This window comes from Pipistrellus hanaki, assembly GCF_964339955.1.
Source record: "Pipistrellus hanaki genome assembly, chromosome: 11".
Taxonomy (NCBI): domain Eukaryota; kingdom Metazoa; phylum Chordata; class Mammalia; order Chiroptera; family Vespertilionidae; genus Pipistrellus; species Pipistrellus hanaki.
The window spans coordinates 54,961,800-54,974,559 of record NC_140513.1 but is presented as its reverse complement, the minus strand read 5'-3'; the positions used below and the strand labels follow the sequence as shown (position 1 = coordinate 54,974,559).

The 12,760-nt window shown below is 37.0% G+C and overlaps 1 protein-coding gene across 4 annotated transcripts in view; it reads right to left on the bottom strand.

Moving 5' to 3' along the window:
- Nucleotides 1-12,760, bottom strand: part of DENND4C (DENN domain containing 4C) — a 112,722-nt gene that overhangs the window by 27,277 nt on the left and 72,685 nt on the right. For 2 of the 4 annotated variants that reach the window (XM_084898070.1, XM_084898072.1), the window contains exons 20-22: nucleotides 12,311-12,457; nucleotides 3,618-3,740; nucleotides 2,493-2,630 (exon numbers count right to left, since the gene is read on the bottom strand). In XM_084898070.1, coding sequence (XP_084754196.1) covers nucleotides 2,493-2,630; nucleotides 3,618-3,740; nucleotides 12,311-12,457 — 408 coding nt within the window. The remainder of the gene's footprint in view (nucleotides 1-2,492; nucleotides 2,631-3,617; nucleotides 3,741-12,310; nucleotides 12,458-12,760) is intronic. The other 2 variants (XM_084898071.1, XM_084898073.1) reach the window with 1 other exon arrangement.

Here is a 12,760-nt window from a genome sequence, read left to right as displayed (position 1 = left end):
TCAATCCCTGGCTCTGGTCAGAGTGCATACAGGAGGCAATCAATAGATGTCTCTCTCTCACATCAGTGTGTCTCTCTCCCTCCTCTCTCTCTCTTTCCCCCCCTTTCTCCCCACCCTCCCCCTTTTTAAAAAAATATATTTTATTGATTTTTTACAGAGAGGAAGAGAGAGGGATAGAGAGTTAGAAACATCGATGAGAGAGAATCATCAATCAGCTGCCTCTTGCACAACCCCTACTGGGGATGTGCCCGCACTAAGGTACATGCCCTTGACTGGAATCGAACCCAGGACCTTTCAGTCCACAGGCCGAGGCTCTATGCACTGAGCCAAACCGGTTTCGGCCCCTCCCTCCTTTTTTCCCTTTCCATCTTCCCTCTCTCCCTCTCTTTCTAAAAAAACAATAGGAAAAAATATCCTTGGTGAGGATTAAAAACAAAAAGCATTATGACTTGAGAGATTTGAAGGAAAAATCTTTAATAAGGTTCTTTTTTAATTTTCCAAACTGATTTCAAGCTTCTTTTTCTTTTGATTTTTAAAATATGTTTTTATTGGTTTTAGAGAGAAGAGGGGAGAGGGAAAGAGAAACATCAAAAAGAAAGAAACATAGATGGGCTACTTCCTACATACCCCCTACTGGGGGCTGAGATGCAACCTGGGCATGTGCTCTAACCAGGTTTTGAACCAGCAGCCTCCTAGTGTATGGAACAATGCTCAATCAACTGAGCCACACAACCAGGCCCAAGCTTCTTTTTAATCTTCCAAATTGGTACCAACTAATAATTATAATCATACCAATTAAATAGAACTAATAATAAGCATTCAGAGATATTTTTAAGCATATTTTACAAATTTGTACCTGCTTTGAAAACTTTTACCAATATTTAAGAAACAGATTTTTACAATTTACTGGTTCTCATAGTATCTGCAGAAATTTAGTAGAACATTTTGTCCAATTTTAAAATGAATTAACTGTTTGATGTATTGGGAAAAGCCCCATTACCACCTCCTTTCTTAATAACATAAATCTGCCTAGATCAGAATGTAACATGGAAATAAGATGAGTAAAAAGGGAAGGAAACACACCAGTTTCCAGACCACATCCATTTCAGTATTCTGAGAAGATTCTAACCCTTTGATGAAGAAAACTCTGCCCTCCCCCCCCCCCTTTTTTTTTAACCGGCTAACAGCAGGTTAGGAAAATGGGATATAGAACATATATCAATTATTTGTTCAAAAAACTTTTAGCTCCACCTCCTGTGTGCTGTTCCCTCACCCCCACACACAAAAAAATGAACTGACTTTATGTCACAGTAAATACAAAAAATAAAAAGACTTCAGGAATAAGAAGTATTACTACATAGATTTAAAAAGCTAGGCAAATTAAATTCTATAAAGTCATACAATAGATACACTTACAGACAAGAGAGTTGACATTAACACCAAAAAATAAAAGAGTACTTTGGAGGCTATAACATATTTGAAATTAGTAAACTCAAATTCAAGATAGTCACACATAACAATTATTCATTATAAATACTTAATCACAAGTAAGTGGCTCAGGGTACTTATAACAACTGGGCTAACGAAACCGGTTTGGCTCAGTGGATAGAGCGTCAGCCTGTGGACTGAAGGGTTCCGGGTTCGATTCCGGTCAAGGGCATGTACCTTGGTTGCGGGCATATCCCCAGTAGGGGGTGTGCAAGAGGCAGCTGATCAGTGACTCTCTCTCATCGATGTTTATAACTCTATCTCTCTCGCTTCCTCTTTGCAAAAAATCAATAAAATATATTATAAAAAACAAAACAAAACAACTGGGCTAAAATTAAAGGCCCACTGGCATTTTGTGTAGATAGTAAATGATGTCAATCATTTTTTTTCCATTTCCCTTCAGTGACAGGAATTATACTACCATTCATAAGTGCACTTGAATTTGATCACATCACTGCATCTCTTGTTTTTTTTTAAATATATTTTTTTATTGATTTTTAGAGAGAGGAAATGAGAGGGAGAGAGAGATAGAGAATCTATGAGAGAGAAACATCAACACTGCCTGGCTGCCTTCTGTACACTCCTTGCTGGGGATTAAGCCCACAACCCAGGCATGTGCTCTGACCAGGAATGGAACTGGCAATCTTTTGGTGCATGGGTCGACGACCAACCACTGAGCCACTCAGCCAGGCTTCATCTCTGTTCTTAATGAGAAAAGGAGTCCCTATAGTCCCTTCTCATTACCTATTATGAGAGAGTGGAACCAAACTGAACAGGCACTCCTACAAGAAAAGGTATTCCAAATAACTAAAAACTCTAAAAACCTCTCTTTTTAAAAGTTAAAAATCTTTAAATATTAGTTCATTTATAGGATTTAAACTTACTTCTGGCTCTTCAGCATGTTCATTATACTGTAATTAAGTCAACACTTTACTGTCATTAGGCACATGTATATCTGTAGAAGTGTATTTTAAATATTTAATAACCAACACATAAAGACTCACCAGTGCTGCCTTTTCTGCCATTGACATCAAATATACCAGATGGAACTTTCACAATACTGCTGCCCCACGCAGGAGGCTCAGTTGGACTGTGTGGCTCTCCACTAGCTTGTGTATGTTTTGCCACCACAGCAGAGACATCTGGGGAAAAAACATTTGGATGTTATCGTTCCTAATTGTGCCAATATTGAAAAGAAACCATATATTTGATTTTAATACATTCTATGTAGTTTTCTACCTCCAAGTGGGGATGAATATATGACTATTTTATTACTGACTAGTTATGTCTGATTTACTTTATTCCATAAATGCTGCCAGTATTGACTAAGATAAAAGTTTTATTTTAGCATTCAATAATCCTAACTTGAGCATTCTTAAATAATGCTCAGGCCTTCAGTTATACTCATCACTTGTCAAGTAGGAGATGGGCTTGCTTCTGCATAACTGGAGCATAAAATAGGTTACATCAATGAAAAAAGTATACTTAAGAAATTGATTCAGTTGCCTCCCATACACACCCTGACCGGGACTCAAACCCCCCCACATTTTGGTGTACAAGATGATAATCCAACCCACTGAGCCATACTGTCCAGGGCAAAGAAAGTATACTTTAGTGTAAAAAGATAGGAAGAACATCTTATTACCATAAAGCCAAAATATTCCTCCATATTTCTATAAAATGATTACCACAAATCATTTCTACCTCAATGAGTTCCATTAAAAAAACACACACAAAAACAAGAAACCACAAAGACTATTTAACCCACCAATAAAAAATATCCACTTAGATATTTGAAGGACTTAGTATTTTAAAATAAAGGAGACACTAGAATACAAGTTTGATGACTCAAAGTTTAGACTTGGTTCTGTCACAAAGTATTGTAGTTATATATATTTCGCAAATAGATACTTTAATGAGTCACAGACGGCTAAACTACTGAATCTTTAAAGACCTCTTAAATTCTAAAATTCAGATACTATTAAAACCTATCATATACATATAATGGTACATAGTATCTTACAAGCTCAGACTTTACACTTCTAAAAGTTATCAACTAAATTATCAAATAACACTTTTAGTTAACACAGGTATTTTTCTAAGTAAAGCTAGAAAATATCAGTACTTACCTTCTGTTTGCATTTTTGTTTTAGTTATCAATTCTCTTGCTACTTGTTCTTCAGGCACATTAATTTCTGTATCATCCTTTATAAGTTCATCCTTAGACCCATAGCCTTGGTCAGACTGACCACCTGTGAAAAAAACAATGCAGGCTTACATAGAAATGTTTTCATATACTTACAATCTAGCTATAGCATTTCGAAAGAAAATGACACTTATCTACATAATTAAACCTAGAGAAAAGGAAAATTTACAAAGCACACAGAACATTTTAAAAATAGTAAGAAGCAAAGAACAGTAGGAACAGGAATACCAACCATTATACATTTGAAAGCACTGAACCCTAATTTCCTTATCTGAAAATTAATAGAATTGGATGAGATGTCTTTTGGAGTGTATCTATAGAATGCTACTTTTTGTGTACAAAGGGGAAATAAAACAAGCTTATACTTTCTTGCTTTTGCAAAAAGAAATGAAGGAGTATTTAAACAAAAACAAAACTTGTTACCTACATAAGGTGGGGCAAAATAGGATGGAAGGGATAGAGAAACTTTTCTAAATATGGCTTGTTATAGTTTCTGTTTTTAGAAAAGCCCTAATTTCTAAATATTCATAAAAATGCATCAATAAAGTAATTTTATTGATGGGAATATGGGAGGGGAAGTAACTATTGTAAAATTGAATGTAAACAGAAACAAATGAAACCAACTCTATTTCATATGAATAGCATAACCACACTAGAAGGATGGGAGGACTCATACAAGTAACTTTGGAACACATTATTTTGAATATATACTCTAAGTCTGGGGGTAACAGTCAATTCCTGAAATCCTTAGGGGGTTTGTTTTTCACAGGGGAATGGATGTAGCAATTCTGAAATTATGTATCACTCAGGTCTGAGCAAATGAGTAAATGTGACAATATTTCTGGGAGCCAAAATTCTTACTGTGGAACAAAGAATTTAAAAAAATAATAATAATTGCCAAAGCCGGTTTGGCTCAGTGGTAGAGCATCGGTCTGTGGACTGAAGGGTCCCAGGTTTGATTCCGGTCAAGGGCCTGTACATTGGTTACGGGCACATCCCCGGTGTGTGTGTGTGTGTGTGTGTGTGTGTGTGCAGGAGGCAGCTGATCGATGTTTCTCTCTCATCGATGTTTCTAGCTCTCTATCTCTCTCTCCCTTCCTCTCTGTAAAAAATCAATAAAATATATTTTTTAAAAATAATAATAATAATGAAGGAAGGCAAAGAAAAACCTGTGGGGTTGACTGGAATCAGAAGTATTTCTACTTTATATATTTCTAGCTCTGCTGAAAAGGTCTAGAAGCAGTAACACCTTGGTAGTAGTAAACACACCTATGGCCCAAACCTTTGTTTCTAAAATGTATTGCCCATTAAAAGAAACTTAGGATCCTTGAAGAAATGGCTGATTCCAGAGTTTAGGAAGGGAAGGTATAAGAGTAAGCCAGGAACATTTTATTATGCAAGAAAGGAAGTGCTCCAAAACACGATAGAGCCCGGCCAGTGTGGTTGTGGTTGAGCGTCAACCCATGAACCAAGAAGTCACGGCTTTGATTTCTGGTCAGGGTACCTGCCCAATTGTGGGCTCCATCCCCAGGAGGGGCATGTAGGAGGCAGCTGGTCGATGTTTCTATCTCTCTATTCCTTTCCCTAAAAAAATACAAAACAACAACATGGAGGAGGCATGCCTAAAGGATATATGATAGAATACCATCTTATAAATGTGGAGGGAGTATAGAGTTGGTAAAACCACCAGTTTATAACCATCACAGTAAAGACTGGTTCAGGCAAGAATCTTCAATGGATGCAAAATTTAAAAGAGAAAATGTGATAAGACAGAGGCTATTACTGCACAGCCTCCCAGTGTCTCTTTACAGATAAATTATCTGCAAGGGAGTAACAGTAACTAAGAGAAACCAAACATTGAGACTAATGATCAAAACTAACCTCACCAATGAGGAGCAGACACTGTGTGCCTCTGCCACATGAAAATCTGAGGAAACAATATCACTTTTGTAGCAGAGCCGTGGATGCATAACCTAATCTAATCACATGGTGTATGAGGCAGGCTCAAACATAGGAGCATTCCACAAAATAACTGGACTGAATTCTTCAAAAGGTTCAAGGTCATGAAAGACAAGGAAAGGATGAGGAACTGTGCCAGGTTAAAGGAGAATAAAGAGAGGGAGTTAAAGTACCACAAAGGACATCACAATAATTAACAAAATTGGAACACAGACTATAGATTAAAGCAGTCTATCAATTGAATTTGGTAACTATAGTTGGTTCCATTGTGTAATGGTTAGCACTCTGGACTCTGAATTTGGTAACTATACTGTGGTTATGAAAGAAAAGTATTAAGCAGTAACAGGGCAAGATATATTGACTTGCTTGCACATGATTACAAAAAATAAATATCCATATAGAAAGAAAACAAATGAGACAAAAAGTGAGCAAATCTAAATTAAAGTTATTTAAGAATTCTCTACTATTCTGCAACATTTCTATAAGTTTGAAATTATTTAAAAATGAAGTTTTTGAAAGTTTATTTTGGCTTTAAAATTATATCATTTAAAACCAAACTAAGGCCAATTACTAGACAATCCTTTTATAAAGAACATCAATGAAAACACATAAAAAATACAGTGTCTTATACTTTCCACTACCACTTGTTACACTGTTGGTTAAACATTGGGTTTGCCTAATATATAACAAAAAGAACTAAACTTCTTTAAATGCCATGAGAATGACTAATTTGTCATGTTTCTATTGGCTCCTTCAGAAAGGCTGCTAAACACTGTGGTGCCGTGAAAGGACCCTAGACTGGGAACTGAGTAAACTGATCAAGCCCAGATATGCTCCCGAACAAGTGACTCAGTATCAGGTACCAAGTGGAAAAGATTCTACAAGATAATTCTTAATGAAAAGAGTAACTTAAGCATCTGGGCTATAAAGTCTCCAGAAATATAAAATGGCATCATTAGAAACTCTACAGAGATATACAATAACTGTAAATTCAGTACAGGGGCTTCAGCCATTTGAAATGCAGCTGAAAAGAAACATGAAAAAGGGATCTGAAATTTCTTCTCCAACTATTGGAATCTTTATGTCAATTACACAGGATTGCTAGGAGATTTTTTTCTATTAAAGGAGACAAATTTAAAAATTTAGAGGAATAAGGGGAGTATTTATTATTATTATTATTCCTGGTGAAATGATTTCATACCACAATATTACTTTCTTGGTATTTCCTAAGTGCAATCCATCTCATTTATAAGTATTAGAAAACATACAGGAGGAAATAAAATAAGGTGGCTTCAAAATGAAAGTCTCATAAAAATTTCTACTTGATAAAATAAAATTACAAACAGGATTGTAACTTAGCCTTATGTTGACTTTCAATGATTCATACGTGACTCTGTAACTATGCAGGTAGCTTTTCACTTAAGAATTCAGATCAATCAAAACAGCCTGGTACTGCCACAAGAATAGGCATGTAGATCAATGTAAAGAACAGAAAGCCCAGATATCTACTCAAGCCATTATGCCCAAATAATTTTTGATTAAAGAGGCAAGAGCATACAATGAAGTAAAGACAGTCTATAATAAATGGTATTGGGATAATTGGACAGCTACATGTAAATAAATAAAACTAGACCACCAACTTATACCATACACAACAATAAACTCAATATGAATAAAAAATTTAGCCCTAGCCGGCTTGGCTCAGTGGATAGAGCTTTGGCCTGCAGACTGAAGGGTCCCAGGTTCGATTCTGGCCAAGAGCACATGCCTGGGTTGCGGGCTCGATCCCTAGTTTGGGGTGTGTGTGTGTGTGTGTGTGTGTGTGTGTGCAGGAGGCAGCTGATCAATGATTCTCTCTCATCATTGATTTTCTCTCTTCTTCTCCCTTCCTCTCTGAAATCAATAAAGAAATATTAAAAAAAAAAAAAAAAAAGATTTAAGTGTAAGTCGTGAAACCATAAAAATCCTTGAAGAAAACTTAAGCAACAAATTATCAGACATCTCTCATAATAAAACTTACACTGATACAATGCCTAGGGCAAGAGAAACAAAGGAAAAAAGAAACAAACACGACTACATCAAAATAAAAAGCTTCAACAGAGTAAAAGAAATCAGGATAAAAAAATGAAAAGGAAACCCCTTTAAGGGTGAGCATATTGCCAACATCTGATAATCTCCAAAATATATAAAATACTCATACAACTCAACAAAAGGAAGACAAACAATCCCATCAAAAAATGGGCAGAAAACCTAAATAGACACTTCTCCAAAGAGGACATACAAATGGCCAAGAGACATATGAAAAAATGCTCAGTCACTAATCATCAGAAAGATGCAAATTAAAACAGCAATTAGGTACCACCTCACCTCTGCCAGAAATAAATCAACAAATGAAAAGTGCTGGCGAGGATGTGGCAAAAAAGGAACCCTAGTATATTGCTGGTGGGAATGCAGACTGGTACAGCCACTATGGAAAACAGTGTGAAATTTCCTCAAAGAATTAAAAATGGAACTGCCATTTGACCTAGTGATCCCACTTCCAGTATACCATGGGATACTATGTAGCAATAAAAAAGAATCTCTTACCCTTTGAGGCAGCATGGAAAGTCCTAAAGAGTATTATGCTAAGCAAAATAAGCCGGTCAAAGAAAGACAAGTATCTCATGAGCTCACTTATATGTGGAATTTAATGGACAAAACAAACTGACAAAATAGATCCAGAGACATGGAGGTATGCAAAAGACAGGATCCTCAGATGGAAGGGGGGGAGGGGTGAGAAGAGAACAATCAAAGAACTTATATACATAACCCATGGACACAGACAATATTTGGGTGAAGGCCTGGGGTGGGGACAGAAATAGAGAGGGAGGGGGTCAATGTGGGGAAAAGGGTGACGACATTTGTAATACTTGCAATAATAAAGATAAAATTAAAAAAATAATAATTCAGATCAGTTTTAGCAAGCAAAAACCACCTCAACAGCTGGAACACTGAAAGCTTTAATGACTATAAAACCATTGAAAACAATAATGCTATAAACCAACCACAAAATAAGAATTATAGTAAGGGCCCTAACTGGTTTGGCTCAGAGGATAGAGCGTCGGCCTAAAGACTAAAGAGTCCTACGTTTGATTCTGGTCAAGGGCATGTACCTTGGTTGTGGACACATCCCCAGTAGGGGGAGTGTAAGAGGCAGCTGATCAATGTTTCTCTTTCATTAATATTTTTAGCTCTCTATTCCTCTCCCTTTCTCTCTGTAAAAAAATCAATAAAATATTTTTTTAAAGAATTATAGTAAGGGAGAAACCAAGGTATCGGTATAAGGTAAATACCTGTACGTGCTGCCTCTCACAACCATACCAAAACTACAACTAAAAACCAAAACAACTATCCCCTAGAACCAAGGGAAAGCTGGCTGAGTAGAAGTTCTACAACTAAAAGGAAAGAAAAATGCACACTGAGACCAGGAAGGAGGTTCAGAGGTGTAGAAAAGCAGAGGTACGGAGGTGTGCAAATCAGTCTGGCAACTGGGTGTGCTATTTTTTCCAACTGAAAGGGAGATAAAAGATCTTGATTGCTCTGAACTCAGTTTCCAGCAAGACTCTGGTGACCCAGACTCCTACAGGGAGAAGCTGGACTGTCTGGCATCGGGTGGGAAAGTGAGTGTGGCTTTCTCGCAGAGGTGTTCGCAGGAATCATTATTTACCGAGCGGGGGCATGAGATGCAGGGACGCGGAAATGCGGAGACACAGAGACAGCTGACTGGCAGCAATCGCTGTTTGCTATGCTCTGGTGATTCCCTGAGACCCTGCCCCACCCAATTTACAAACCCACTAAAGCAGCGGCTTTTGCATATGAATGGCCTGCCCTTTGCAGCTTAACCTAACAAGCTGCAGTTGGGTAAGTGCTCCAAAACTTCTAAACCCCAAACAAAGAGGAGAAATCTGCAGATCTCACTGTAGTTCTTGCTGGGTAGCCTCAGGCAGTTGCTGACTTGCACCTCCTTGGAGATCCAGGAGCCAGTGTACCTAGAGGTCAGCAAGGGACAACACCAGATTTCAACTCCTCACATGCATAAATGACACACTCAAGAGGCAGACTCAGCACCAAAGCCCCACTGAAGCAAGTCCTGCCCCATAAAGGTGTCTCTAGCACAGCAATTCTTCCATTATAGACACAGCTGATCCTCACAGCCACTTGGCCTGGAAGTCAATTCCTCCCAGTGTACCAATAGCAACCAAGGCTCTACAAGACTGTGCACTCAGCCCACAAAGGGGTGCACCAAGAGTGTTCACCTCAGGCGATTGGGGAGGCTGAGCCACTGGGCCCTATAGGTCACATACCACACAAAGCCACTCCATCAACACAGGGAAGCAGCCAAAATGCGGAGATAAAGAAACATGTCACAAATGAAAGAAATGGAGGAAAGCAAATTACTGGATATAGAGTTATAACATTACTCAAGAATCTTCTAGAAACCACCGAGAAACTTAGTGAGACCTCTGAGGAACTTAGTGAGACCTTCAGAGATCTTAATGAGAATGCCAAAAAAAAAAAAAAAAAAAGGAAAAGGACCAGTCAGAAATTAAGCATACATTGTCTGGAATAAAGAATATTAATATATAGAAATCCAAAAACAGACTACAGGACCCCAAGAATCAAACCAAAGATTTGAGATATGAGGAAGCAAAAAAATACCCAATCAGAAAAGCAAAAATAAAAAAGAATCCAAAAATATGAAGATAATGTAAGGAGCCTCTGGGACAATTTCAAGTGTACCAACATCCAAATTATGGGGGTTCCAGAAGAGAGAGAGCAAAATATTGGAAACCTCTTAGAAGAAATAATGACAGAAAACTTTTCCTACCTGGTGAAAGAAATAGACTTACAAGTCCAAGAAGTGCAGAGAACCCCCAAAAAAAGGAATCCAAAGGGGACCACATGAAGAAACATAATTAAAATGCCAAGGGCAAAAGACAGAGAGAATCTTACAAGCAGCAAGAGAGTACCCATATGAATGTCAGCTGATTTCTCAACAGAAACTATGCAGACCAGAAGGGAGTGGCAAGAAATATTCAAAGTGATGAACAGCAAGAACCTACAACCAAGATTGCTCTACCCGGCAAGGCTGTTTCAGAATTAAAGGTCAGACAAAGAGCTTCACAGACAAGAAAAAGTTAAATGAATTTATCACCACCAAATCAGTATTATGAAATGCTAAAGGGTATTCTTTAAGAAGAGGAAGAAAAAGGTAAAGATAAAAATTATAAACAAAGTGACAACAAATATATGTCTATCAACAAGTGAATCTAAAAATCAAATGAATAAAAAATCTGATGAACAGAATAAACTGATGAATATAATAGAATCAGGGGCATAGAAAAGGAGTGGACTGACAATTCTTGGAGGGAAGGGGGCGTGAGGGGTGCGGGAAGAGATTGGACAAAAATCTTATACCTATGGATGAGGACAGTGGTAGGAGTAAGGGCATGGGGTTGCGGGGGGTGGGGGGGGTGGGGGGGGAATCAGGTGGAGGGGAGCTATGGGGGGGGAAAAGAGGAGCATCTGTAATAATCTGAACAATAAAGATTTATTTAAAAAGAAAAGAAAAAAAAGAATTATAGTAAGGTATAGTATATTTACAAATAAGGTAGCAAATTAATCATAAATTTTAGTTGAATATTTTTAGTAGCACATATATGATTATACTTATCGGAAAGAGAAAAAGCCCAAAAAACTAAAATTGTTTTCCACTGAAAACAATTTAAAATACAACAAAAGTTCTCTCCCCAATCCTTGCATGTCAGCAAAATTTAACTTAATAAATGGGAAATTACCTGAAGTGATTAATATTCAATAGTAGAATTAACGCACACGTGTATCCATAGCTTCATGTCATATAAGCCTGTCTGTACCCCCACACCATGACAGCCAAGGACAAATGCAGCACCAAGAAACAGCACAGAGCAAAAAGCAGAGCAACAAAGAGCAGAGAAAGGAAACTTCAGTCATTGAGACAAGATATCAGATGAAGCACAGGAATTAGAATTCTTTTTAAAGAAAAGCCTGAGATATTAACAATAAAAAAGAACAAATAAGATGTGCAACATACATATATCTGCTCAATGTGTTATGCTTAATTCTACCTTTAATTATGCTTAATTCTACCTTCAGAGAACAGAGGTTATGCCCATAGCTTTGTATGTAAAAGTAGCTTCAATAATTTCTTAGATTTTTAAAAGTGTCATTTAAGGTAATGATTATGCAGAAAATACTTTTTCTCATGGTGTTCAAATTATTTTCTTTCCTCTTTAATACTAATAATCTCAAAAAAAGATTTGCAAGTTTTGTCATTAACATTCAAGTTCCTCATTGCACATTCACTAACAATTATATCATCTACTTTCACAAATGAATGATGAACAAATACAGAGAAGTTCCATGCCTAGAGCCTTTTGCACAGCACTCCAAAGTTAACTATAGGAAATAAAGAGAGGTGAACAGAAATCAAAGGTATAATTTCTGCATTTATATACATTATTTTAAAAGTACCTAAAGCTCATATTACCCAAACTCAAGAGGGGTGTAAAAGCTTTTTTAAAAAGGAAAGACTTAACATGAGATTAAGTGAAGGGTTAGTAAATCCAGATTTAGTACCTGTGCTAGAGTGATTATCAATGGAATCAAGACTGATTAAATCTCTGACGAAGACTGTGTGCTCCCCATTGTTAGCATCATTAGAACTATCCACGCTACCGTGGCTCACCGTGTCCCCATCACTTCCACCTGTGGCATTCTGAGGAGCTAAAGATAAGGACAATAGCAGTTCAATAATTCATGCACTGACAATTTCTGAAACTAAACATCAATGACCCAGAGTTCATTTAAAGTTGCAGAACACTTTCTAAATATGGGGTGGGGGGAAAATTTGGAGCTAAGATAATATATCTTCAATTGTATAAAAAATTATCAACTAGAATTTGATTTATGTTTTCTACTTCATATAATTATACTTCAAACTACAGGAATTATACTTCATATAATTAAATTATACTTCCTATAATTAAAATTCAGATAACTCTGAAGATTATGGTTCAGCAAGAAAGT